At 45.0% G+C, this 23,385-nt stretch overlaps 1 protein-coding gene across 2 annotated transcripts in view; it reads right to left on the reverse strand.

Moving 5' to 3' along the window:
• Window positions 1-684: 684 nt before the first annotated feature.
• Epas1 (endothelial PAS domain protein 1) overlaps window positions 685-23,385 on the reverse strand; it is a 90,552-nt gene continuing 67,851 nt past the window's right edge. For both annotated transcript variants that reach the window (XM_042675560.1, XM_042675559.1), the window contains 10 exons: window positions 17,713-17,819; window positions 12,014-12,161; window positions 11,191-11,405; window positions 10,029-10,222; window positions 9,424-9,534; window positions 7,438-7,943; window positions 6,564-6,690; window positions 6,229-6,346; window positions 5,820-5,996; window positions 685-3,000 (listed from right to left, as the gene is read on the reverse strand). In XM_042675560.1, the coding sequence (XP_042531494.1) occupies window positions 2,849-3,000; window positions 5,820-5,996; window positions 6,229-6,346; window positions 6,564-6,690; window positions 7,438-7,943; window positions 9,424-9,534; window positions 10,029-10,222; window positions 11,191-11,405; window positions 12,014-12,161; window positions 17,713-17,819 (1,855 nt within the window). In that variant the 3' untranslated portion in view covers window positions 685-2,848. The remainder of the gene's footprint in view (window positions 3,001-5,819; window positions 5,997-6,228; window positions 6,347-6,563; window positions 6,691-7,437; window positions 7,944-9,423; window positions 9,535-10,028; window positions 10,223-11,190; window positions 11,406-12,013; window positions 12,162-17,712; window positions 17,820-23,385) is intronic.

Below are 23,385 nucleotides of genomic sequence, written 5' to 3' on the forward strand. Positions count from 1 at the left end.
ACTTGTTCAAGTCACTCTGAGTCTTGCTTTCATTGTAACCCCCAGTGCCCACAGCTAACAAGGTACCATAAAACCATAGGATATGGCCCAAGGAGACCTCAGTGTGAGCAGAAGTAGTGCTGGTTCTCCCACTTTAACCCACCCCTACCAGACTACAGCTGGGAGACTCTTAAGAGTGAGACTTAGGTAGCTGCATTTGAAATCTGGGGCCTATCAGGCCCATGCCCAGTGCTGGGCTTTGTTTCTGGATGAGATTAATTTTGCTCTCCCCATCTACAATCTATCCAAGGAAGGCGTAGATCGAATCAGGACACCCCCAAACTGACCACCAGAGCCCAGTCTAACTTTTCTTTTCTCTTGCAAAACTCTAGAGACCAGCATGGCTCTCAAATCACTCTTGGTGTTTTAATAAGGTAGAAGCCATGACTTCCTTCCTTGGATTCCCTCCAGCATACAAAGAAAGGGCAGATACCAAGATACCTAAAGAAATATGGAAGATACAGTAGTATATAGCTTTTGGAGTAAAAGCAGTTGCCAAATATTAGTAATACTCTTTCTTTCCTTCACCAGTCAGTTGTCTGGTTAAGGCCAGTGCCAGTGTTCATTACCTGCAAAGTGTTTAATAAATACTTCACTTTCCATTGGGTGTGATAAACCACAGGAAACAAGGGCCACCAGCAGCAATAAGATCAGAATACTTTAATAAGATATCAGTGTCAAAATACATTTCCTTATAAAGTTAAGCTTCCATTCAGTTATAATGTCAGTAGGAATTCAACAATATAATAATGTTCATGAAATTGTTACATTGACAGGTAAGGTTAATATGAAGCTTGGAAAAATTTTAGGGTGTTGTTTTTTAAAGTAAAACTGCAAGGGTAAAATGCCCTTAATGCTGAGGCAACATACACAGGAAATCAAATACCAGCATTTACATGTCAGTAACCCTTCAAGTTCTGCTGCTGTGTGCCAGCCGAACTGTGCTGCCCAAGTATGACTCAGGCAACACAGTTCCTAGGTAATTTTACTCCTATAACTCTGATTGTTTTTAAAGTTTGATTTTGGTTTGCAATAAGGCCCTCTGGGCTTACCGAATTCTAGGCCTTGAGTGCTTTGTATGTGTCTGTGTGTGTGTTTAGAAACTTCATACTATACTCCTGACAGAAAATCTTCATGTTGATTGTTATCTAAAAACTAAAAGGTGTCATCCCTCTTCCCCAGTGAGTTACAAAGTGCTCTGGGAACACTATTTTCAGTGCTTCTTACCTATTCCTGTCTCTTCATGTGACAGAGACCTCAGCCAGGTCCTGAGGCTAGGAGCCCAATGCTCCTTGGAGGTCTGCCTGCTGCTGGCCAGCAGGGGGTGCTGAACCTCAGCCTTCAGAGTCCTCTTTCTGAGGGTACTCTGCCTGCAGTTTGAGGGGGCACCCAGGGCTGGGGCTGGTCAGACCTGATGCCCTGGGTTTGGCACCCTCTCTCAGTCTAGCTCCAGGATTGTGAGCTAGAGGACAAGAATGGGTCCATTGTATCATTTCTGAAGCCTCTTGCTTCCACGAATTCCCATCAAAACCATTTCATGGTAGTTCTGGAAATATCTGAATGTGCCATATGTGAGACCACGAGAGTCACATAGCTCAGTGCACTTGAAGGGCTAGCAAGACAATCTGAAGAAAAGTTAAAGCACTTCCTCTCCCTTAGCGTTTGCCCCACCCCAGCCCCAACGCGCCATCACACCCTCTTGGCAGTAATAATAATAATACATACACACACACATAATACACAGAGAACGCGAGGAGAAGATAGCTCACAAAGCTCCCACTTAACGATTCCACTTTTTGGATTGTTTGTCACACCTATGGCATATCACAAAAGTAGAAAGCCAACAGAGAGAGAAAGAGACAGATCTTTCATCATGTTAGTACAGGCCTGTGGGAGTATTGTACAAATCTGCAGTATCAGCAACACCAAGAAAAAAAATAAAATTAACAGCTTAAAAAAAGATTACTTAAAGTGATTGTGTGAGCAGGATTCCATTCCCATTTCTAAGTTTTTAGAATATTACAAAGTACCCATATATATGATAAACACTTAACCCAGATATAAATTTTCCTTAAAAAATCAGTATGCTTTTGAATAATAATAATAATAATAAATCCACCAGCCATTGGGTGGCATAGGGGAAACCACCAAATAGTTCAGAGAAAGCCACACCGTGCAACTTTTCACAGGTAACTGCATACCCAAGACTTCACCCTTCACAATGCTTTTCTCCCCAAAAGTCCTATCAAAATTAGAGCAAAGAGTTGGCCTAAATAAAGACACTGAAGTTCACAATATGCTGATTAGTTTTTTTTTTCTTTTAAAAAAGAGAAAGGCTCTGAAAGGGAGACGCCACCAATCAAGCTGGGACAGCAAAATCCTTTTTGTTTCTCTTTGGCAACAACAATTCCAAAAACTTTAGTACAATGAAGCCAAAGCTTTCTCTACGGGAGAGCCAACATCCACCGCCACACTTGTTAATCTGGAGGCTAGGTGTGTTAGAGAGATCTCTGGGCAACATAAATTAGAAATTATTGAAGGTGGGGAGGGAAAAATTATTGTCAAATTGAAGAACATCTTCATTGACAGCAAAATGGAGCAGTAAAACAATGATGTATTTTTTAAGTAAGGGTAATAAAATGAGCATCTCAGAAAAAGAAGGCCACTGCTGGGTGACCTGGGCAAATCAGCCAGGTAAGTACATCTTGTAAGAAGTGTGCTGGTGTTAGAAATACCTAGTTGCAAAAATAGATGTAGAGTGAAGCTGGCAGGACGGCATTGGCAGGGCGTGCTGGGTGAAGGTCCTGGCTCAGGTGGCCTGGTCCAGGGCTCTGAGGAGATCCCCTCCTTGCAGGAGTGTGGAGCTGCCGGGCACGGGGACATTCACCTCACAGTCATATCTGGTCAGTTCAGGCAGTAGGTAGGGCTCAAACGAAGGACCCAGCAGTCGGCTTGCTATACCTGCAAGAAGGGTTGTTGCCATACTTTAAATATCTATATTACATACTAGAACACTAGAAACCAGCAGGATGAGGAGGGTGCACTTAGAAAGGCATTTCAGGTTTTCAGGTCAGGGGTTCTGGATGGGGTAATGTGTGTGTGTGTGTGTGTGTGTGTGTGTGTGTGTGTGTGTGTGTGTGTGTGCACATGTGTGTGCGTGCATGCATACACCAGAACTGAGGCTTGAACCTAGGGCCTAGGTGCTGGCTGTTAGCATTTTCTGTTTAAGGCCAGTACTCTACCACTTGAACCATAACTCCACTTCTAACTATTTGCTAGTTAATTGGAAATAAGAGTCCCGTGGACATTTCTGCCCGGGCTGGCTTCTAATCATAATCCTCTGATCTCTGCCTGCTGAGTAGCTAGGATTATAGGTGGGAGTCATATCACCAGCTCCTTGCTTTGGATGGGATAATCTTAATTTCCCTGTGTTCCTTCAATGCTGTCTTTTCCATGACCTACTCCCAGTTTGGGGGACAGACTCAACAAAGAACATGTCTCAGAAATGCTAACATCCAAGGAAGCAGGACACAGACAGGCAGGGCTCTGAGATGGGAGAGGCTGGGTGGAAAGGCCCTCACAAAGCATCCTGGCTTCACAGGATGAAGCTTCAGAAAGAGCTAGTTAAGCCCAGGGGTGCCAGTCCAAGGCCACTGTGTGCTACAGTAAGGAATTCTGGAGGGAATTTAGAACTACAAGTAGTCTGTGCACATGTATACCACAGAACACACATGTGCACATGTGTCTAAGATTTAAGAGACTGAAACTGTCCTTTCACCATGCTTCTTTTTACCCCTGGACCATTCTCACCTGAGTAGGAGGATAAAGGGGAAACTCCAAGAGGCACCCAGGCCACCCCCGGAAGTGGGGCTCAGTATTGGAAAGCAGCTCTTCATGCTGCTTTTCAGGGTGAACTGCTTTCTCTTCCTTGGGCATATCTACAAAAACTCATCCATGGTGAGCCTTTTCTTCCTGGTCTTCCTAGTCTTCCTGGTCTTCTTGGGGTCCATGCCTGCTTGCCCCATTTGCTTGTACTCGTATGGATGGAATGTTAGGATGGTATCAACAGATACCAAGGCTTACTATGCCTTGTTCATTTCTGACATAAGAGGGAAAATGATTGGAGTTGAAAAGATGGCTTTCCTGTGATTTCAGTATTTGAGGAAATCTGTGGGATTCATGCAAGGAGAACAATGCTAGCTACCACCCACTGTATACATCTGTCACCAGTACCCCAACTTGATGCAAAGCTTTCCTTTAACCTTCCTGGTTTGGCTAGACAAAAACCATACCTGAAACTAGGCTTATGCCTGAAATCTTAATTATCTCAATAAAGCACAAAAAAGGCCTGAAATGGAGCGGTGGCTCAAGTGGTAGACCACCAGTGTTGAGCAAAAAAGCAGAGTGCCCAGGTCCTGAGTTCAAGCCCTAGTACCAGTGCCCATAAAAATTTCCTGGTTTTGGCACAATCCCATTGGTGAAGAGCAGAGCTGGAATTGAAGTCCAGAGTCCAGGGGTTGTATTGCCTGGGTTTTGAGCACAAAACTGTAATTTCCCCCAAACTATACCATTGAGGACAAAAACCTGATATGTTTTCCCACAACCACAAATTATGCTCATGCCAAAGAGAAACCTTTTCATGAAGACAAGGATATTTCAGCTGAGCCTTCTAGACTGGCTTTCTACAGAGCCCCAGGTCACTATCCTGGCAATGTGCCCTCTATGCATGTGTTCAACTCCTGCCCAAACTCAGCACAAAGCCCTGATATGCAGGGGGCTTTAGCAATGTGGCAATGTGACTGGACTCTGCAACTCTTAGGTAGCAAGAACCCTGGAGGTGACATGCTCTCGGAAGGTTCTTTCTATAGCTCTGCAGTCAGATGACCCTCCACCCCCCACTGCAATACTTCTAGGGAGGGAGACACTGTTCTCTCCATGTAGCTGCCTTTCTAAGGGAGCAAGTGTGTCCTGTGCTCAGCCAAGATTTGCCACCCTGCAATGTCTATCTCCAGGTCCCCTCCATGCCAACTCTGAAAGTCTTCCCACTTTGTTTTGGTCAGTCCTGGGGCTTGAACCCAGGGCATGGGTGCTGTCTCTGAGCTTCTTTTGCTCAAGGGTAGCACTCTTCCACTTGAGCCAGTGCCACTTCCAGCTTTTTCTGAGTAGTTTATTGGAGATAAGACTTTAACAAACTTTCCTGCCCAGCCTGGCTTTGAAGTGCAATCCTTGGATCTCAGCCACCCGAGTAGCTAGGATTACAGGTGTCAGCCACAGGAGCCCATCTCTTTCTCCTTCTTAACTCCCTCTCTTCAGCAGCCCCTCACATACCACAGCTGTGAACCTTTCACTGCCCCTGCCCCTCTTTTTTCTCACCCAACACATATGACTTATGATGCTCAGCCTTCAGGATGCAGAACAAATTGGTATTCCCAGGTAGTTCAAACGCTTTTCAGCCCCCTGAGGTCTGTATTCTTTCTTTCAGCTACTCTAGTCCAACCGAGGAGGGCCTGGTCCTTCCCTATACCTGACACTGTGCAGCTCCGGGAAGAAAGGAGAGGTGGGCTTAGTGCTGGAGACACCAGGCCCATGTGGGTGGTAGATTCCCATAGGAAGTACCTGTCTTGGTGCCTGGGTACTGGGCAGGGACTCTATGTGGACAATAGAGTTAAGTCTCTGGAGTTTTTCCAAATGCTGAGCAGCTATCTATGTAAGGAGCAACCTGCCCAATCACCCCCCACCCCACTGAACCCTGAGATATGTGCCAGCTCCTGAGTACCCACCTGACACCTTGTGAGCTGATGGTGGCGGGTTGTAGTCTTGGTACTGGGAGGCATAGCACTGTGGAGAGAAGCCATTCTTGGCGTTCTCTCCGGAGTTCAGGGCTGATGGTGGCTGTGGTGGTGGCAGATGCCGTAGAGGCTGGCCCAGACCTCGCATGGGGTTTTGGATAAATTCATCTGGAAGATCAAGGCCTGAGCATGAGCATAAGGTCATCTGGGGTCATGAAGCCCCCAGTATCCCCTTTTCCCTTCGTAGAAGGCATATGGAGCCTGGAACCACAGAACCCAGAGCTCTCCAATGATGTTGACACTGGCTTCTTCTAAAGTGACTCAGAAAGCCAGTGAATAGTCAGGCTGTACCACGAGTCCCCCAGCCCACCACCAAACCCCTGGGTCCAGGTCTACTCACCAGGGGGGACATTTTCACTCAGAAGCTTGTCAGGCATCAAAGGGCAGGTCCCGCCTCGGAAGCTCTTCATGCGTTTCCACATCAGATGTGCACTGCTGTTACTGCCTGGAGGATCCCCCTGCATGTGTGAAGGGAAGATGTAGACAGAGGGTCAGTGGCTCATCAAGTGGCCCCTGTCTACTCTCTTGCTTTCTTCTGAGTACCAGCTGAGATGTCCTATAAAGGGCACTCAGCCTAGTGAGCTCTCACCTGGGGAGCCTGAAAGATGCAGGTATCTATATTTCCCATATGCATATCTGCCCCGCCTCGCCCCAGCCTGCCCCTTGTGAACTCACCCCACTCATGTCCTGGAAGGCTTGCTCCTCATACTCCAGCTGCCGCTTCAGCTTCAGTTTGTTGGATAGGGCTATCATGGCTGGACTCATCACATCTGGGCCCCGGGACCCAAAGTCTTTTGCAGATCTGCCATGCCAAGAGAGTGATGTGAGGGAGTCTGGAGGGCCTAGTTGCCTGGGGCCTTCACCTGGATGCAACATGCATGCCCAGGGCATCTGAAGGCTGATCTGCATCCTAGTTTCCTCTACCTGAACAGATACTGAGTTGCTCAGCACCTGTCTTTCCTCCTCATGCCCATCTCAACATGCCCATGCAGGCCACAGGCCTGCCCTCACATGTGCCTGTCTGATCTGTAGGAGAGTTTCTTTTATCCAGCTCTCTGCTCCCCAGCTCTGACTGAACTGCTCTGCCTGGAAGATACTAAGAGCAGACAGGAAAGGGAAAGGAATCTGGCACCAAGTCCTCAGAGGCCATTTCAGTGAGAGTACAGGATAGGAAGGAGTGAGGTGTGTGTCTTCTCATAGTTTTCAACTAGAGTTTCCTAAGATCTGAGAAAACAGTCACAAAAATAATTGTCTGTATTCTGTGGTGCAGGTTAAGAAAGGCCTGAAGAAAGACAAAACCCTCATGGCTCTCAGCAAGCCGCTCCTCTCCCTGCCTGTGCTCAGTCTCTCATGATCTCCTCTAGCCTCAAAGATGCTCATCCTATTCAAAGTCAAGCTCTCAGAGTTCAGAGGTAGCATGGACCACGGGCTACAGTGAAATGGGAGGGGGAAGGAGGCTGGGACTGGAGCCTCCCTGGAATGGGTTTCTATTGGTCCTCATTCCACCCAACACAATCTTTGCTGATACAGCCAAGCATTGGCCACTCACCTCATTTTGAGCATGGAGACATTGGGCAAGGCAATGGGGGACCCCAACTGCGATGGCCCCAATGGTGGTGTCCCCAAGGGCTCGGCGTGCTGATCCTCAACAGGCCACTTTGTGGGTCCGAAATTTAATGGTGGATCCGGGGGCCACTGCGTGTTGGATCTGCCTCCCATGGAAGAAAGAGGGGTTTTGGCCTGGCCACAACATGGTGGCAGGGACCCCTTGCTCCCAGCATCAAAGAAGATAGAAGACATGGGCCAGTGCTCAGGCTCTGTCTTCTTGCTCTCCAGCTGCTGCCGGTACTTGTCTAGGAGGAAGGGGCTGTGAGAGGCACTGGGGGCCAGCGGCTGGAAGATGCTGGTCATGGCACTGAAGCAGTGCTGGGGGGTGGGCTGCGGGCTCTCAGGCAAGTGCGGCTCCTCTGGGCAGATGGGGCTTAGCTGGAAATCTTCTCCATCCATGGGGATGTAGGGTGCCAGAGTCTCCAAGTCCAGCTCGTTGAAGTCGGTCTGAGAAGAGGCAGAGTAAGGGCAAGAAGGCTGAGTAGGTTGGTGTCCCTGCCAGGTCTCAGCCAGAGCCACACTTCTTAAGCACAGCTTCCAGTGTCACTCCTGTTCACACACCTCTAGTGGCTCCCTGTGGCCTCCAGGAAACACTCAGACTTGATCATTTAGCATGGAAGGTCTTCTGTCAGAGGACTGACCTTTCCATGATTGTCCTGCTTTACCCCGCACTGTGAGTCTCTTCTTTCCACCAGTGTCACTTCTATACCCAAACTGAAATTACTTCGTTTCTCCATTTCACTTGTCTAGACACCCAGCCTCTTCTACAAATCTGCCCACCCTCCAGCCTTCTCCAGCTGCAGTAGCTGCTCCTTTTTTCCTATCCTGCAACACGCTGACCTGCACTTCCCACTGTGTATGTGGGCAGGGGACACGGGACCCACACAGGCTTACACATGCAGTAGTAGCCAGGGCGCATATACAGACTCTAGTAGAGCACCTAGTAGGCTCTGGTGGCAGAACAACTTCCTTGCATTCCAAGAAGTAGATATGGGTTCCCTGTGTCACAGTGGACAGCAGAGGGAAGATGCAGGAGGAGACCCAGGAGATGGACAGAATGAAAGGCACTGATTGGCATAATATAGTTTTAAAATACAGCTTCATGGGACAGGTAAGGCTTTGTGCAGGTAGGATAAAGGCACAGGCTGAGGGACAAAGTGGGACTGGGGTTCTGTTAAACACATACCCACCTATCCACTTCATTTATATCTTTGTACAAGAACATGTAGTTTTTTTGGAATAACTACATTCATAAGAACCTGCATATAAATGGAATTTGTCAATCATGTCTTTTTTGGGGGGGAACTGGAGGCTTAAATTCAGGATCTGGGTGCTATCCCTTAGCCTGAACTTTGGGCTTGGGTGCCATTCCAAGGCTAATGTTCTACTACCTGAGCCATACCTCTATTTTCTGGTTAATTCAAGATAAGAGTCTCATGAACTTTTCTGCCCAGGCTGCTTTGAACCACAACCCTCAGATCTCAGCCTCCCGAGTAGCTAGGATTACAAAGTGTGAGTCCACCGGCACCCAGCTCAATCGTGTCATTTTAAAATACATTTAAAATAAAACATTTTTAGAAAACTCTAAACAAACAGTTTGTGACAGGAGGGACCCTGAAGTTCAGGAATGTTTTATGACTTTGGACATGTTTTCTAAGAGGAGAGCTTGCCTAAAAGAACACTTCTGTGGTGTAGTTTTGGTTTACTCATTGGAGGCTGTCATCCACAAAAGGAGATGAACAGTTGAAAATTAAACACTGAGGTGCTAGATTAACATAGTTAAGAAAAGGATGGGAGAAACACAACAGAAGACCTCCCCTCCCCTCTGCCCACCCCCCCAGTTCTCTTTTCCCTAAGGATCTCTGCAGGAAAGATTATGGCCAGCAGGCCCCAATGTGTCCCCTTAGGCTGCTGCATAGTTACCAACCTGTGTGTTACACTGGTCCTTTGCTTCAGTGTCCAAGGCAAAGAGCTTTTCAATCACCTCAATCTTCAGGTCATCCTGCAGGGATGTGTAATAGTCTTCAGGGCTGCTGGGCTGGGAACCAGGAAGGAGAACACTGAGTCAGACATAGTACTTGTGTTCCAAGAACAGTGCACAAGGAGAAACATGTTCCTGGACTCACTTATTTCCATTCCACCAAATATTTATAGAAGGGCTACTATTTATGAGCTGTGTGACTTAAGTCTACTTCTCAGTGTCTCTGAACTTCAGCCTCTTCATCATAAAAATGAGGCTTCTTTCACTTCCCAGGGTATCTTGAAGAGCAGACAAGATAAAGGCTATGTTTGCTAGGGCTTTGCAGCTATAGCACTAAGCTCTGCACAGGTACCCAGTTAGTTGCTTCTAGCTCTTTCAGACTTTCCCACTTGGACTGGGGTGGTAAGGGTATATCAAAAGCCAATAAACACCTTTGATTCCTGGTAAGCGAGTGTCCCGGCTCTGTGGTAACTTAGGAAGGAGAGCAGCACCCTTTTACTCAGGAAAAGCCCACCCTCCCCCACATCCTTGCCCAGAAGGTGGAGGCTCACCGTGGAGCAGCTGCTGTTGCTGCTTGTGGCACTGGGGGTGCTGCTCCCAGGGGCAGTCACCTGGGGCACAGTGAAGGAGGGCAGGCTTCCAGCCTCACTCTGGACACTGTGGTTCCTCAACTCTGCAGTCCATGGCTGGCCTGGGGGCAGGACAGCCTTGCCATAGGCTGAGGACTCTTCAAAGCTCTGGTTTCCTGTGGAAATATTCCTGATGAATATCAATGACCAGAAGGTTAGATGAAGCCCACAAGGGTTCTAAGAGAGCCAAAAGCAGGTCTGGGGCTTAGCTAGGACAAAGAGCCTAGAGCTGGGTATATGAGTCAATGGACTGACTCCCTAGGAAGCAAGGATGTCCCGAGAACACTTGATTTTGAGACTACACTTCTTAGGAGCTGTCCTTCCCTAGAGAGAACAAGGAAACAAAACAAATGGATCATCTGACTTAATACTACACCAAAATGGGGCTGAAAGATGTCTTGTGCCAGGGCCTATTGCCCTTAACAGTTCTCTGAATTTTGAGTCTCACATGGGGCAGGTGCAGGGGCAGGGTGGGTTGTTCTAGCAGGGACAGGAGAGGGCAGCATCTGGAGGAGGAGGCTTCTCAGATTCACTTCAAGGGTATCTCCAGGATGAGAGCAGGGGAAGGGCTAAGAGGTCTGCAGGGACCACAGTGGCACCACCCAGAGAGATCCATTCATGCTCTCATGAAGTCAGGCATTTGAGGGCTTAGCCCTGGGTCTGCTTCCGTTTTCCATCCCCGTATCTGGAACTTTCCCTCCCTTTATTCTATCTTATCCCTCTGCCTGAGTAGGCAGGCTGTTTTTCAAGACCTCTTTGGGGAAGAAAGGGGAAAAATCTGCCCTTGCTCAGGGACAACAACATTCATACAGCCTCAAAGCAGACCTCTCCCTTCTCCCTCCCTCAGCTCAGACTCTCATGTCTCAAGAACAGAGCCCTGAGGAAGTTTCCTTTGGTGCTTCATGAGATCATATTAGGAAGGTCTAACTCAGTGGCTAGGGCATATGGTTCTTTTGTGCCCAGCAGAGGGATAGCCATATGGTTAGCAAGATGTGGAGAAAGGCCAGATAAACTCTGGTTTAGGGAGAAATAGGGCTGAACACCAAGAGGTTCCATGAGTCTAATGAAGCCAAGAAGCACTGACCAAAATCCAGAGAGATGATGGCATCCCCAGGGGTAGGGGCCAGCTGGGCCAGCTCCTCAGGCTCCTCCTTCAGCTTGGTGAACAGGAAGTTACTCTTCTCAGACACAGCCACATCACCACTATTGTCAAAGATGTTGTTCATGGCCATCAGGTGGGGCTTGAACAAGGATTCAGTCTGATCCATGGAGAACACCACATCGTTCTTCTCAATCTCACTAATGGGATGAGAGAGCTGTTTAGACCTATGAAGATTTCTAGAAAAATCCTTCAGTTCTCCCCAGCCACATAGAAACCCTGACAGCCAAGCCACTCTGACCAAAAGATGGGCAGAGCCACTATGTTGGCTTCTTGTAAACAGTCACACAAGACTGTGTAAGACAGGATTACTATGCATGGAGATTTTTTTTTAAGAGCAGACTCTTCGGAACTGCATTGAGAATGGGGTACATATGAGGCCTGGCTGCTTTGCCTCTGTATGTTTCACCTTGGCAATCAATGTCTCTGATGATCTGAAGATAAGAGAGTATGAGCAATTCTCTCACCTAAATCCTCAATTCAGACAATATTAAGCATCTACTGTGTGATACCTGTGTCCTCACCTGGGTTAGAGAAATGGCACAGTGACAAATAAAGGAGAAAGGACAGAAAGACTCCCAAGAATACCACTTTCCCCAAGATCTCCATGTAAAGTCCTCTCAGTCAGAAGGATCTGAACTGCAGACAGCTCCAGGATACATTGTCCAGGGTTCTGAGAGGTTTGGTTGTTCCCTGGGACAATGGTTCTCAGGCCATAGGGTCTGCCAATCATTCCCCAGACACTCACCTCAGGACATAATTGACACACATGATGCACTGGGGCTGCAAGTTTCTAGGGTTGTAGATGACAGTCCCCTGGGTTTCCAGCCACACATAGCCTCCGTGCTTTGCGAGCATCCGGTACTGGCCACTCACCACCTGTCCCTTGGTGCACACTAAAGGAGGAGAAATGGGGTCCAAGATCAGAGAGGTAGGGGAAGTATGCACAATGGGTACAGAGACCCTACCGGCAGAGTAGTCTACAAGTACATGAACAGATCAAGAATGGGACCAGGGAAAACAATCTGATAAGGAGCTTCAAGTCCATCTCAACCAACTCTTCATTTTAAACAAAGCAAAAGGAAGTTACCAGAGGATTCACAACTTGTCAGTGGATGATCAGTGAAGGAGCAACCCACCCATTGTAAAGCTTTGCAGCTGCCTCTCACAGCATTCATCAACTCAGTTTCCCAGCCCAGAGCAGCTGTCATCAGAACAGAGAGCAGCACCTGCCCCTGTCCCCACAGGGTTCACATAGAGGAAGCCCCTGACCGATCTCCTGTGCCAGGTGGTCATGGTTTGCCAGCAGCTTGGAGAAAGCCTCACCTCAATGTGTCCTGGTGCTCGTAAACAGAAACAGGCTCATTTGCTTTTTAAAATTACTCTTTTTCACTTTTACCCAGCTCATCTCTTAGGCCTGCCATCTTTGGAGTCAGTTCAGGGGAGGATGGACACAGGCAGCTTCACTCTCCAGCTGGAGACCTTTATACTTCCCCCAGATGCCCAGCAAGGCTGTCTGGCTATGCCTTTTTCTTTTCTTTCTTACCTTCCTTCCTACCTCCCTTCCTCTCTTTTTTCTTTTTTCCTTCCTTTCTTTTTCCTTCTCTCCTCTTCTTCCTCCTTTTCCTCCTCCTCCTCCTCTTTCTCCTCTTCATCCTTTTCCTTCCTGTTCATTTAGCATGTGTTTTTGCTGTCTACAAACACTGTGGCAGGTCCCATATCCCGGACTATCTTATTCTGCAATACAGAATGCTCCCTTTGCTTTCATGAAAAAGGAATTGATAAATCCTTTTACATGAAATCAAGTCATGTTAGAATTTCTGGTAGCTCTCAGAACTGCCCATTTATGTTCATTTCTTGGGAATTTGTTCTTCAGACACCGAGCTCAGATGCCTCTCTCAGTCATCGAGAACTGGGGAGAGGCATGCTGGCAGGGTTAAGAAAACTAGCCTGGGGATTTTGAGGCGGGTACAATCCTTGGTTGGATATCTTTCTCTGCAAAACGGGGTATTCATAATAGAACCCACAACAATAACTGTCATGGTATCCAGGGCACAACTGCTGCTTGTACTGAGGATCAAATATACTTTCCTGGATGACTGACAATAATTTATAATGTTAATATGTATAGTGCATAGTCCATCACAGATTTTATATATTTGTATGTGTGACCAGGTGCTCCACGGGAGAATATCCAGAGTCTCTGTAAATATAGTTTCTCCAGTTCTCCTGGTAAGGTCCCAGGCTACCTCCCTATTCACCAGCCCTGTATGGTAGAGGATGCAGTTTGCTTTATATTAATGAAGACTGCAAGCCTTTATATTTATGTGTGTGCATGAGTACTCATGTGTACACCAGTACTGAGGCTTGAATTCAGGGCCTTGCCTCACATTCTCACTCAGCTTTTTCACTGACAGTAGGAACTCTACCACTTGAGCCGTGCCTCCACTTCTAGCATTTTGCTGGTTAGTTGGAGATAAGAGTCTCTTAGATTTGTCTGCCCTGGATGGATTAGAGCTGTGATCTTCAGATCACAGCTTCCTGAGTAGGATTATAGGCATGAGCCACTATTGCTTAGCTAATGATTTTTTTCTTTTTAAAAATTTTTAGTTATATATATTTTTATTGCTGCAAAGGTGATTACAGAGGTGTTAAATATCTTCTAACACAAAGGACACTAAGGCTATATGGGTTGTGACTTGCTTCATATCACACAGGTCAACAGGGATGGAGTCTGGGCTAGAAAACAGGCCTTGTGGCTCTTAGGACAATGGTATCTTAACTACATTACCCTGAGCCTAAAATGAGTGGGAGAGAAAAATTTGCTGTTGCCACTGTCCTCATGCATCATGGAATCCTTGACCAAAAGAATGACTTTTGTCTTCTCTGCTCTCCTTTTCTCAGTGCCTCTGAGCCTCACCTGCTGAAATACTATGACTCTTGCATAATTTCAAGTGCCTGGAGTTAACTTGTTTAGACGGTTCCTGATGCAAACCAAATTCAAGGCTCTTATTCTTTTTGATTAAACAATTTAGCAAGCAAAGTTTTAACTGCATTTCTAGTAATTGCGGGCAAGGCCTGGTCTGTCACTACAATATAATTCACACCAGCATTCTAATCATCTGCTCATTAATACGAGCCTTGGTGAGGGCCTGCTATTTGCTAGGGAGATAGGCTTTTTATGGCCTTTAATCTTGTTTCCTTAAGAGCACATAATGTCTTCATACAACAAAGGGAAGCCACTGCCAGCCCTCCTCTGAGAGTAACAATGTCTGAATTATTAATCCATTTGTAAATAATAGCTTTCAATTATCTAAACCTGTCTGAGGACTGAGCTTCTGCAGCCATTTCAATGGGAAACATGTTCAGGTTGAGATACAACATATAGACACAGGTACATGTGAGACACCAGTATGTAAACCTGGGCTACTCTCCAAATTGAGCTTCCAGTGAGCCAGAGAAGGAGTGAATCTGTATTGCAGCTTTATCCACAGAAACCCAAAAACAAATGAGGGAGGGGGAGAGAGAAAAGAGAAGGGCAAGAAGGAGAGGGAGAAAGGGAGGGAGGAAATGAGTAAGAAAGGGAAAGAAGAGAAGAGAAGTAGGAAGGGAGGGAGGGAAAGAGAAAAAGGAAGAGGGGGAGGAGGGAAAGGGAGGGGGAAAAGAGAGAGAGGAGGGACAGACTGATGGAGGGGGAGAGAAAAGGGAAGGGAGGAGTGAGGGACTCTCTCATAGTCTCTCTCTCTCTGGGGAGACTGCTGTTGTAAGTGACATTAGCTATATTTCCAACACCCGCAGATTTTGCTTTGCTAGATGTAGGTCCTGCTGGTTGAGCACAAGGTTCTGAGCTCAGGGCAGCTTAACTTAGCTCTATTGTTGGAAGAAGGGAACCTTGATTTCAATCTGGGCTATGAATTACCTGTAGGTGTGCCTAGTGCTTAAATATAGATCCAGTACAAACAAATGCAGCAGATCCCCTGCTCCTCTAGAGTTAGCAGAAAACTGATAGGACAATTTTTTTAATTGTGAAAATACTGTAGAGGGGTTACAATCACATGGGCAAGATAATGAGTACATTTCTTATCAAGCATTGTAGCGTCCTCCTTTGTTTCCCCTTCCCATCTCATCCTTCCCCCACCCCCACCCCCCACCCAACCCTCCTCCTACCAAAGTTGTAAAGTTGATATGACAAATTTTTGTCTTAGCTCCTTTGATATTAAGTAAGTTACAAGTAGGGGAACAATACTTTCTTTATGCCTGGCGGAAGTCATCCCTGTTCCCTCCACAGTAGATTCTTCTACACCTCTTTTGCCCCAGAAGATAAAGCACAATGCTGTCCTCCAAACATTCCCAGAAACTTTCTACATCTGTCCACTATGTTGGCTTCCCTCCACCACCCTCTGCCCCGCCCAGGCTTGGAAGGCTGGCTATTCCCTTAGTTTTGCATCGAAAGGCAAAGAAATCCAGAGAGTTAAGTGCTGGAGAATCAGCAGGTTAACTAGGCCCACTAAGCCCAGTGCCTGCCTGTTAGCCTAACTTGGGAACAAGGACTCTCAGCGGCCACAAAAGCATAGGGAATCCAAAGGGAAGGGAGAAGCCACATTCTTCAATCTCTAAGCTTACATTTGTGTTCATAGAGCACCTCATCCTTTGTCTCTTTATTCAGGCTGGATCCAGATTATTAATTTTTTCGTTTATTTATTTTGTCAGAGGGCACACTGGGAAACTTCTCTGATATATCATAATAGTCCCTCTCATAGTGTCAGATCAGATGAAACTCAAGTCATAAGGAAGAAACAGTCAGGGCAATTAGAAAGAGACCTCATTCCCTAAGAAAATGAACTGTGCTGGCACACAGTTTATATTGTTGCCACAGTATGTTAGCTTCTCTGAGCTCCAACTGCTCTGACCGCAGGACCCAGGGCTGGATTTCCAAACAGTGGACAAATTGCTATGTTTTCACTTCCTCTATTGCCAAGAGGGATACTGGGGATCTGCTCAGATTTTACCCATTTTTAATTTTATCCATTGTTTTAGTACTCTTATACTCTCCTTAGCACCATGGGGTGTGTTTGGAAGATCATTTCCCAAGTATCATTTTTTGCTTGTGGGCTTATATTTAGTGCTTGTACTAGATCAGACACTGAGAGAAACACTGAGATTAAAGGTTTGAACAACCTAGTTTCTAAGGAGCTCACAGTCTTATTTTATCACAGAAACAAGATTCCTTAGGATAGAGATTATTTCTACTGAGGGCGTGGTTTAAGTGGTCGAGTGCCTGCATAGCAAGTGCTAGTCTCTGAGTTTGAACACCAGAACTACAAAAACAAAAAACCATTTTTTATTTCCCACTGGACTTAGTAGAGGGTTATAAGCCCACACAGTCCTTGCCTGGTTATGGGTTGTAAGGATTTGAGGAAATCATCCTGGATCACCTAAAATCAGGAAGGCTAAAAGGGGAAGCTGACCAAGTAAATCCTAGAACTGCCTTGTCCAATATGGTGGCCCCAGGTCAGGTGTGTCTGATTAAATTATTTTAAATTTATTTTTCACCAGCTATATTTCAAGTACTGTACAGACCACATGTGTCTTGTACAGATGTACAGCATTACTATTGTAGTAAGTCCTAGAATCCTTTAATCTTCTAAGCTATAGAATAGAGTTCCCATAGGCCAACACTTTGTTGCTTCAACAGCCTCCCCAAATGAAATTTTTTCTTTAGACATAAAGCCCAGACTGACCTGCAACACAAGATCTCCTGCCCTCAGTCTCCCAAGTTCTAAGATTACAGGCATGTGATCCCTAGCCTGGGCTTCCTCCTCTAAAGTTACACTGATGTAGCAAGCAAGTTCCAAGAGAACTATGCCTGTCTGAACACCTATGTTTAGTTGGTTCCAGACTACCTTCTCCTTTGTTTTGTCCCATTTTTCACTGTCCAATTCAATTGTCTTTTGTTCTTTCCTTAACTCCCTCAGGCCTTCTCTTCTATGCACAGATGGACTCGCAAGTATAACTCAGATCCACATTGTTGCCATATATTATTGTTGCCACATATTATTCTCCACAGGATTGTCCCAGAGGACAGTATAGATTGTTGGCTATACAAGAGGGCTTAGGAGAGGTAGACTGTGGGACTGACATACTGCCCAGCCTATTGTCTCCAAACTGGACCTAGTGGAAGGGTTGTTTTCTTAATTGGTCTGAAACGTTGGTGGCAGCTTTGGTTCTCTATCTTGAAAGCTTGTTTTAGCTACCACCTGAGATGGCTGCTCTGAACTAGAGGGGTAGGCCCCATCTATAATCCTGGTTTGACACCAATCCAGGCAGAAAGTGTACCCTTTTTGGTACCCTCCCCCATAAAAATATGGTGGCAATCTGGTATAGCCTTCCACGGGAGGCTAGATTTCATGAAAATGAAGATGCCCATGAGATACTCCTGGAACTTACAGTTCTGGTGGCTTTTGGTCATGTTCTCTGAGTCCAGTGCATGGTAGAACTCATAGGCTGAGCGGCCAAGTAGTTCCTCTGGGTGGTAACCAATCAGTTCTGTGATTCTGAATTTAAAGAAAATAACCATGTCACACAAAGAGAAATGAACACAGGAACTTGAAGAAATTAAACCCAGAAAAGAAATAAATTTATAACACTCAAATTAACACAATCTAGACCTCTTGACCACACCATTTACTCAGTCTCCAAACAATTTGGATCCACCTCAATTGCCATGGTCCCTTCCCCGACCCCTACCCTACTGCACACACATGCTTGCTCTCCTAGAACCACTACAAGGGGTTTACACAGCCCAAACCAAATGCCTGTAGCTGTGTAGACACACAAGTGCCTAGGAGCAGAACAAGAGAAAAAACCTAGGCCTCTTCATTATTAGTTCAAACTCATTCTACAAGACAGCGGTACCCAGCGAGAAGTGGCAATTCTATGGCTCAAGTGAAGAGACAGTAGAGTGAGAAGGAGCCCGGTAGTGTAAGCCATCTATGCTAAAGCTTTGCTTCCTGGATGCTTCTTCTCAGGTTGCCATCATGACTTCATGACCTCAGGTGCCCTCAGATATCACATGTGTCTTCCATGGCAGTTTTTACTCATTCGTCCCCATCTCAGAAAAGAAGGGAAAGTAGGGGATACTTAGGGAGAAACATCACAGTCTTCTTTGGTACGCAGGAAGCTATGCCAGGATAGGACAAGGCTATCCTGATTGCCACTGACTTTGTTTGGTAAAGATGGCTAGTTTGAACGAGAAGTAGGCAGGGAAAAGGCAAGTGTGGAGAGCCAGGAAGAACACCCAATTCCTTAGGACCTTTGCTCTGTGATGGATGCATTGGAACAAACAAACCCTGCTTAAGAACCACCACAGTGAGACTACTCCACATCAGACCTAATGTTATTCTTCATTATCTCTGCCATCATCTTCATGAGTTTATTGTCTTCTTTACCTACTCTATCTCAAGTTAGAATAGACACTGGAGGCTCATTATTACAGCATATGCCTCTTGCTGTGCCCATGCTGGGGTTAACAATACAGACAAGAGGCAGGTGCAGAAAGCAGAAACACTAACTGCTTGGCTTATTCTCTCTGCTCTTAAATCTCTTCTAAATGGAATAACTTTGTACACAATTGTCAGACTATGCCCTCATAAAGTACTGCCTCCATCCTGCCACAGCCCTGGCTCAGTATTGACAGTCACAATCAAGGGCTAATTGCCCAGTTTCCCTCCAGAAACCAAGTCTCTATTTCCAGGCAATCTGATCTTGAGCTAACCTACAACATGTCACACATCCTCTTCCCTGGTACCCAATCCATATACCTCTTTGCTTTACACCAAACTCACTCCTACAGCCAGGCCTCCCAGCCTCCCAGCTCCTCAAAGCTCTAACTCTTGTAGAGCTAGCTTGAAGTCTCATTTTCCACAAACCCTCTTCGATTCCTTCCGCCTTCACTACTGCCTTGCTAATGAAATCCCAAAGGGCATGCAGTGTTACAAATGAAGAAGTATTTGTCTTCTCACATCCTAGGCTGTCAGCCCTTGAACTCAGGGCTTCACTTTTGCCTATTCTATAATTGGAGCTTAGAGTATCTGAGCAGTAGATTTTTCTGGATCTCAGGTTAAACTAGAGACCTATCTATCTCAGCACTACCAAGGAACCTGAATGCTAATGATCTACTTTTCTTCCTTGAGTATACTTGCCAAATTGCATTCTGTGTGTATTCATACACACACATATAACCTCCATCAACTCATAATCCTCAATCCAGCCTTTCTCTAGTCTATATATTGTACTATAGTGAGCAAAGAAGAGGTGAGGTTCCTACCTGTTTGAGACTCTGGAGTTTAAAGCCTGGGTCAAAGCCAGGAGGCTTATGTCTTTGCTGATTCAGCCCTAGGGAGATTTTTTTTTTTCAGCAAAAGGCTAGTAGCCACTTGTATCAGCCAGCTGGTATCATAGTGGGAGGATTTTCCCCTTCACTTGTCCCTGAGCTCATTGGCCATGAACCTATTCCCTGTAGCACGACACTGGGGTCAGCACCTAATAGTGCCTTAGCTGAGGTTCAGTTTGGCAGAGAAGAAGGTGACGGAACAGGGTTGGCCCTGTACCATATCATATCATTTTTCTGTGGGTCAAACACATTTCAGTCTTAGCCTGGGCATCAGAACTGTACCAGTGGCTCTGTTAACAAGTTGGCCATTTTCAGGCTCACTGCTTTGATAGATAAACTTGCTTTCACTTCTGGGCAGGCCAAGAATTTTCTAGAGACTCTCAATAATGCATCTACAGGCATTCTAGGAAGATATGATTGTATTTCCTGAAGGAATTAAATTTCCTTTCAAGATTAGGATCTTTAAATGAAAATGTTACAAGTAAATATTATAATCAGCCTCATAATAAGATTTTTTTAATCTAATTAATGTATCATCTGTTCAAAGGCACACAATGGACATGTTTTGGAAGTGGACAAACAAACATAGATTTTGGAATTGCTAGATATCTTCCCACTAGCAGCTTTCATTTATCTTGTCAACTAATATAAATATTTAATGTCTCCTTCATTCCTTTAAACAGACTACCATAAAAACTGGGAAATACACATAACCCAAACACAATTGAAGAACATTTGAGTTGTCAAACTTCACAAAGCCAGGAAACCCCATCTTAAAGCTAATGGTCACTGGCCTCCATCTGCAGGCATGCTGACGCCGGCAGGGAGGTTAATGAACCACACTTGTTTATAGGGTCAGCTACTATAGCACACAGGGTCTTCCCTACTCCCTTCCCCAAGCTCTGGACCAGCCAACAGAGCTGATAAGAGTTGCCTCCTTTTCGTCCATCAGGGAGGGGGGAGAGAAACCATTTCTTTCTAATTAAGGATCCTTGACTCAGTGGGGGAAAAAACCATCAGAATCACCTATAAATTTAAAGTATAACTTGGTAGGGCTCTTCTGTTTTAAAGGAGAGAGAAACTTTGTAAAAGAAACCTAATTTACCCAATTTCAAAAGGGAGGACAACAGAGGATATCCTATGAGAATAAAGTAGAAAAAGCAGTAGGTCCAAGACAAAGTAAGAGAAGATATAGAGGCAGCTACACAGAAGTAGATGTTGAAGGACAAGAGAAAGTAGAAAACCTAGGGGGGGAAATGGCTTGTTAAGTTTTTTTTTTTTTTTTTTTTTAAATTTAATTTTATTTTATTTGAGAACATACTGTACAGAGGGGTTACAATTACATGGGCAGGATAATGCATACATTTCTTACCAAGCATTGCAGCCTCCTCCTTTGTTTACCCTTCACCTCCCTTCCCAGCCTCCCCCCTCCCTCCCACCCGCTTGTTAAGTTTTGAAGTTAGTGTTTTCCCAAGCAAGTGTGTAGGCCAGGTCTCTGACTTTGGACTTCAGAGTGAGATGTGCCTGTGAAATGTGAATAGAGTTATTCATTGCCCTTAATTGCTCGTTATTTTAATGCTTAGAATCTGTTCAAAAGCCACTATCTAGAGTTAAAGGCTGTCCCTTCAAGAGGCAGGAGAAAGCAGTCCCATTCCTATGATGGTTTGTTCTTTTTTTTTTTTGGAGGGGGGGTGGTCCGGTCGTGGGGCCTGGGTGCTGTCCCTCAGCTCTTCAGCTCAAGGCTAACGCTCTACCACTTGAGTCACAGCACCACTTCCGGCTTTTTTCTTTTTACTTATGTGGTGCTGAGGAATTGAACCCAGGGCCTCATGCATGCAAGGCAAGCGCTCTACCACTGAGCTACCTTCCCAGCCCCTGGTTTGTTCTTCTCACCATGGGCTGCCATAGGATGTGCCAGTGTGACTTCATACTCTACTTCCTCCGGACAAGGAATGTCTGAATGCAGATTGTACCTCTATTTTCTACAAGAGTATCGTATTTGCTAAGTAAATTAATCATGTAAGTATGATGATTAAAGAACATTTAAGCCTGGCACCTGTAATCCTAGCTACTTAGGAGGCTGAGATATGAAGTCATGGTTCAAAGCCAGCCTGTGGAGGAAAGTCTGTGAGATTCTTATCTCCAATAAACTTGGGGAAGTGGTGCTGTGGCTCAAGTGGTAGAGCGCTAGCCTTGAGCTGAAGAGCTGAGGGGCAGCACCCAGGCCCAGAGTTTAACCCCCACGACTAACAACAACAACACAAAGAACATTTAAATTATTTATGGGGAGGCAGAGGTTTGCAAGGTTTGATTTTCTGTTTTCTTTTGTTTTTGTGTGAGCCCTGGGGCTTAATCTCAGGGTCTGAGTGCTGTCCTTGAGCTTTTTTTAAACTCCAGGTTAGCAGTCTACCACTTGAGCCACTTTCAGCTTTTTGGTGATTAATTAAAGAGTCTCATTGACTTTCCTTCCCTGGACTGGCTTTGAACCTAGATCCTCAGATCTCAGCAAGAATGCAAGTTTTAAGAAGTTTGTTAGCATTTACTTGTTTTCTAAAAAGTAAAACTTATACTAAAGTCATCTCTTTCCTTCAACCCTTCTGGCAATTCTTGATTCACGCATACTGGTTCCTAAACATGCTAATAAGCTTTGACTTCTCATTTCCTTAAATATATATTATATAGACAATTCATAAACTCAGATTCCAATACCTTGTTGTTTTTATTTTATTCAGGTTTTACTTATTTAAAATACAGTCTTATGTCTTGGATTTTCTGCAAATATGACCCAGTTTTGGAGACCTATTCAACTAGCTTTGTCCATCATTATCCAAAACCTGTATCAGTAAGAGAAAATGTGCCTGAGCTATAGTAAGGGTGAAGCAGATCACATAGAACAGTTTTTGAATTGTGAAGTCTATTAAACTTTGAAATAAGTTCCAAAGAGAATAGACATAGTAAAAAAAATTTTGGAGGGAATTTTTTGAGCAGTGCAAACAAGACAAGAGAACACATGAGCATTTCCCACATACTCAGATATTGTTGGGGTGATTTCCAGAAATTGTCATCTGAGTAGAAGGAAGTGATCAGCACATTAAAGTTCCTCCTTACTCAAGGATATAAAGAAACACTATCTTTTCTCTTAATTAGGATGTATAGAAAAAGGCTAATATAGGTCAGGAAAAATATTTAGAATAGTCTATATACACAAAGAAAATGTATATATTTCTGTCCTCCTGAAAGATTGCAAGTTTAAAGATGGCACCCCTCCACTAAAAAGATGAAAAAAAAAACTTACTAAATTTGCTTACTATACAATAAAGAGTACAGTATTTTACTATTTATTTGCTGGAAATCAGTCTAATTTATTCTTAAGACTTCAAAATACCTTCTGGTTGTGTTGATATATGTATGTTTCACAACTCACATCTCTATAATTTTCTTCATTGATAATCTCTTTATGGCCCTTCCTTTGACCATCTTTACTATTCTCAAAATCTTTGATTAAAATGAATTTACCATACATTTTAGGTATAGAATTTGGAATTCAGCAATCTTAACTTGCTGAACTGCAAATATTAGTTTTTATTACATCCTAAATTCATTCAATTCATTGGCAAAAGATGGTTGTCCTTGTTTTTTTATCTGCAAAGATTAAATTATCCTCTTTTCAAATTCTCCCCCCCTCCTCCCATCCTGAGGCTTGAACTCTGGGCCTGTGTGCTATCCCT

Source organism: Dipodomys spectabilis, unplaced genomic scaffold, assembly GCF_019054845.1.
Source record: "Dipodomys spectabilis isolate Male_0828 unplaced genomic scaffold, ASM1905484v1 ptg000026l, whole genome shotgun sequence".
In the NCBI taxonomy this organism is placed as follows: domain Eukaryota; kingdom Metazoa; phylum Chordata; class Mammalia; order Rodentia; family Heteromyidae; genus Dipodomys; species Dipodomys spectabilis.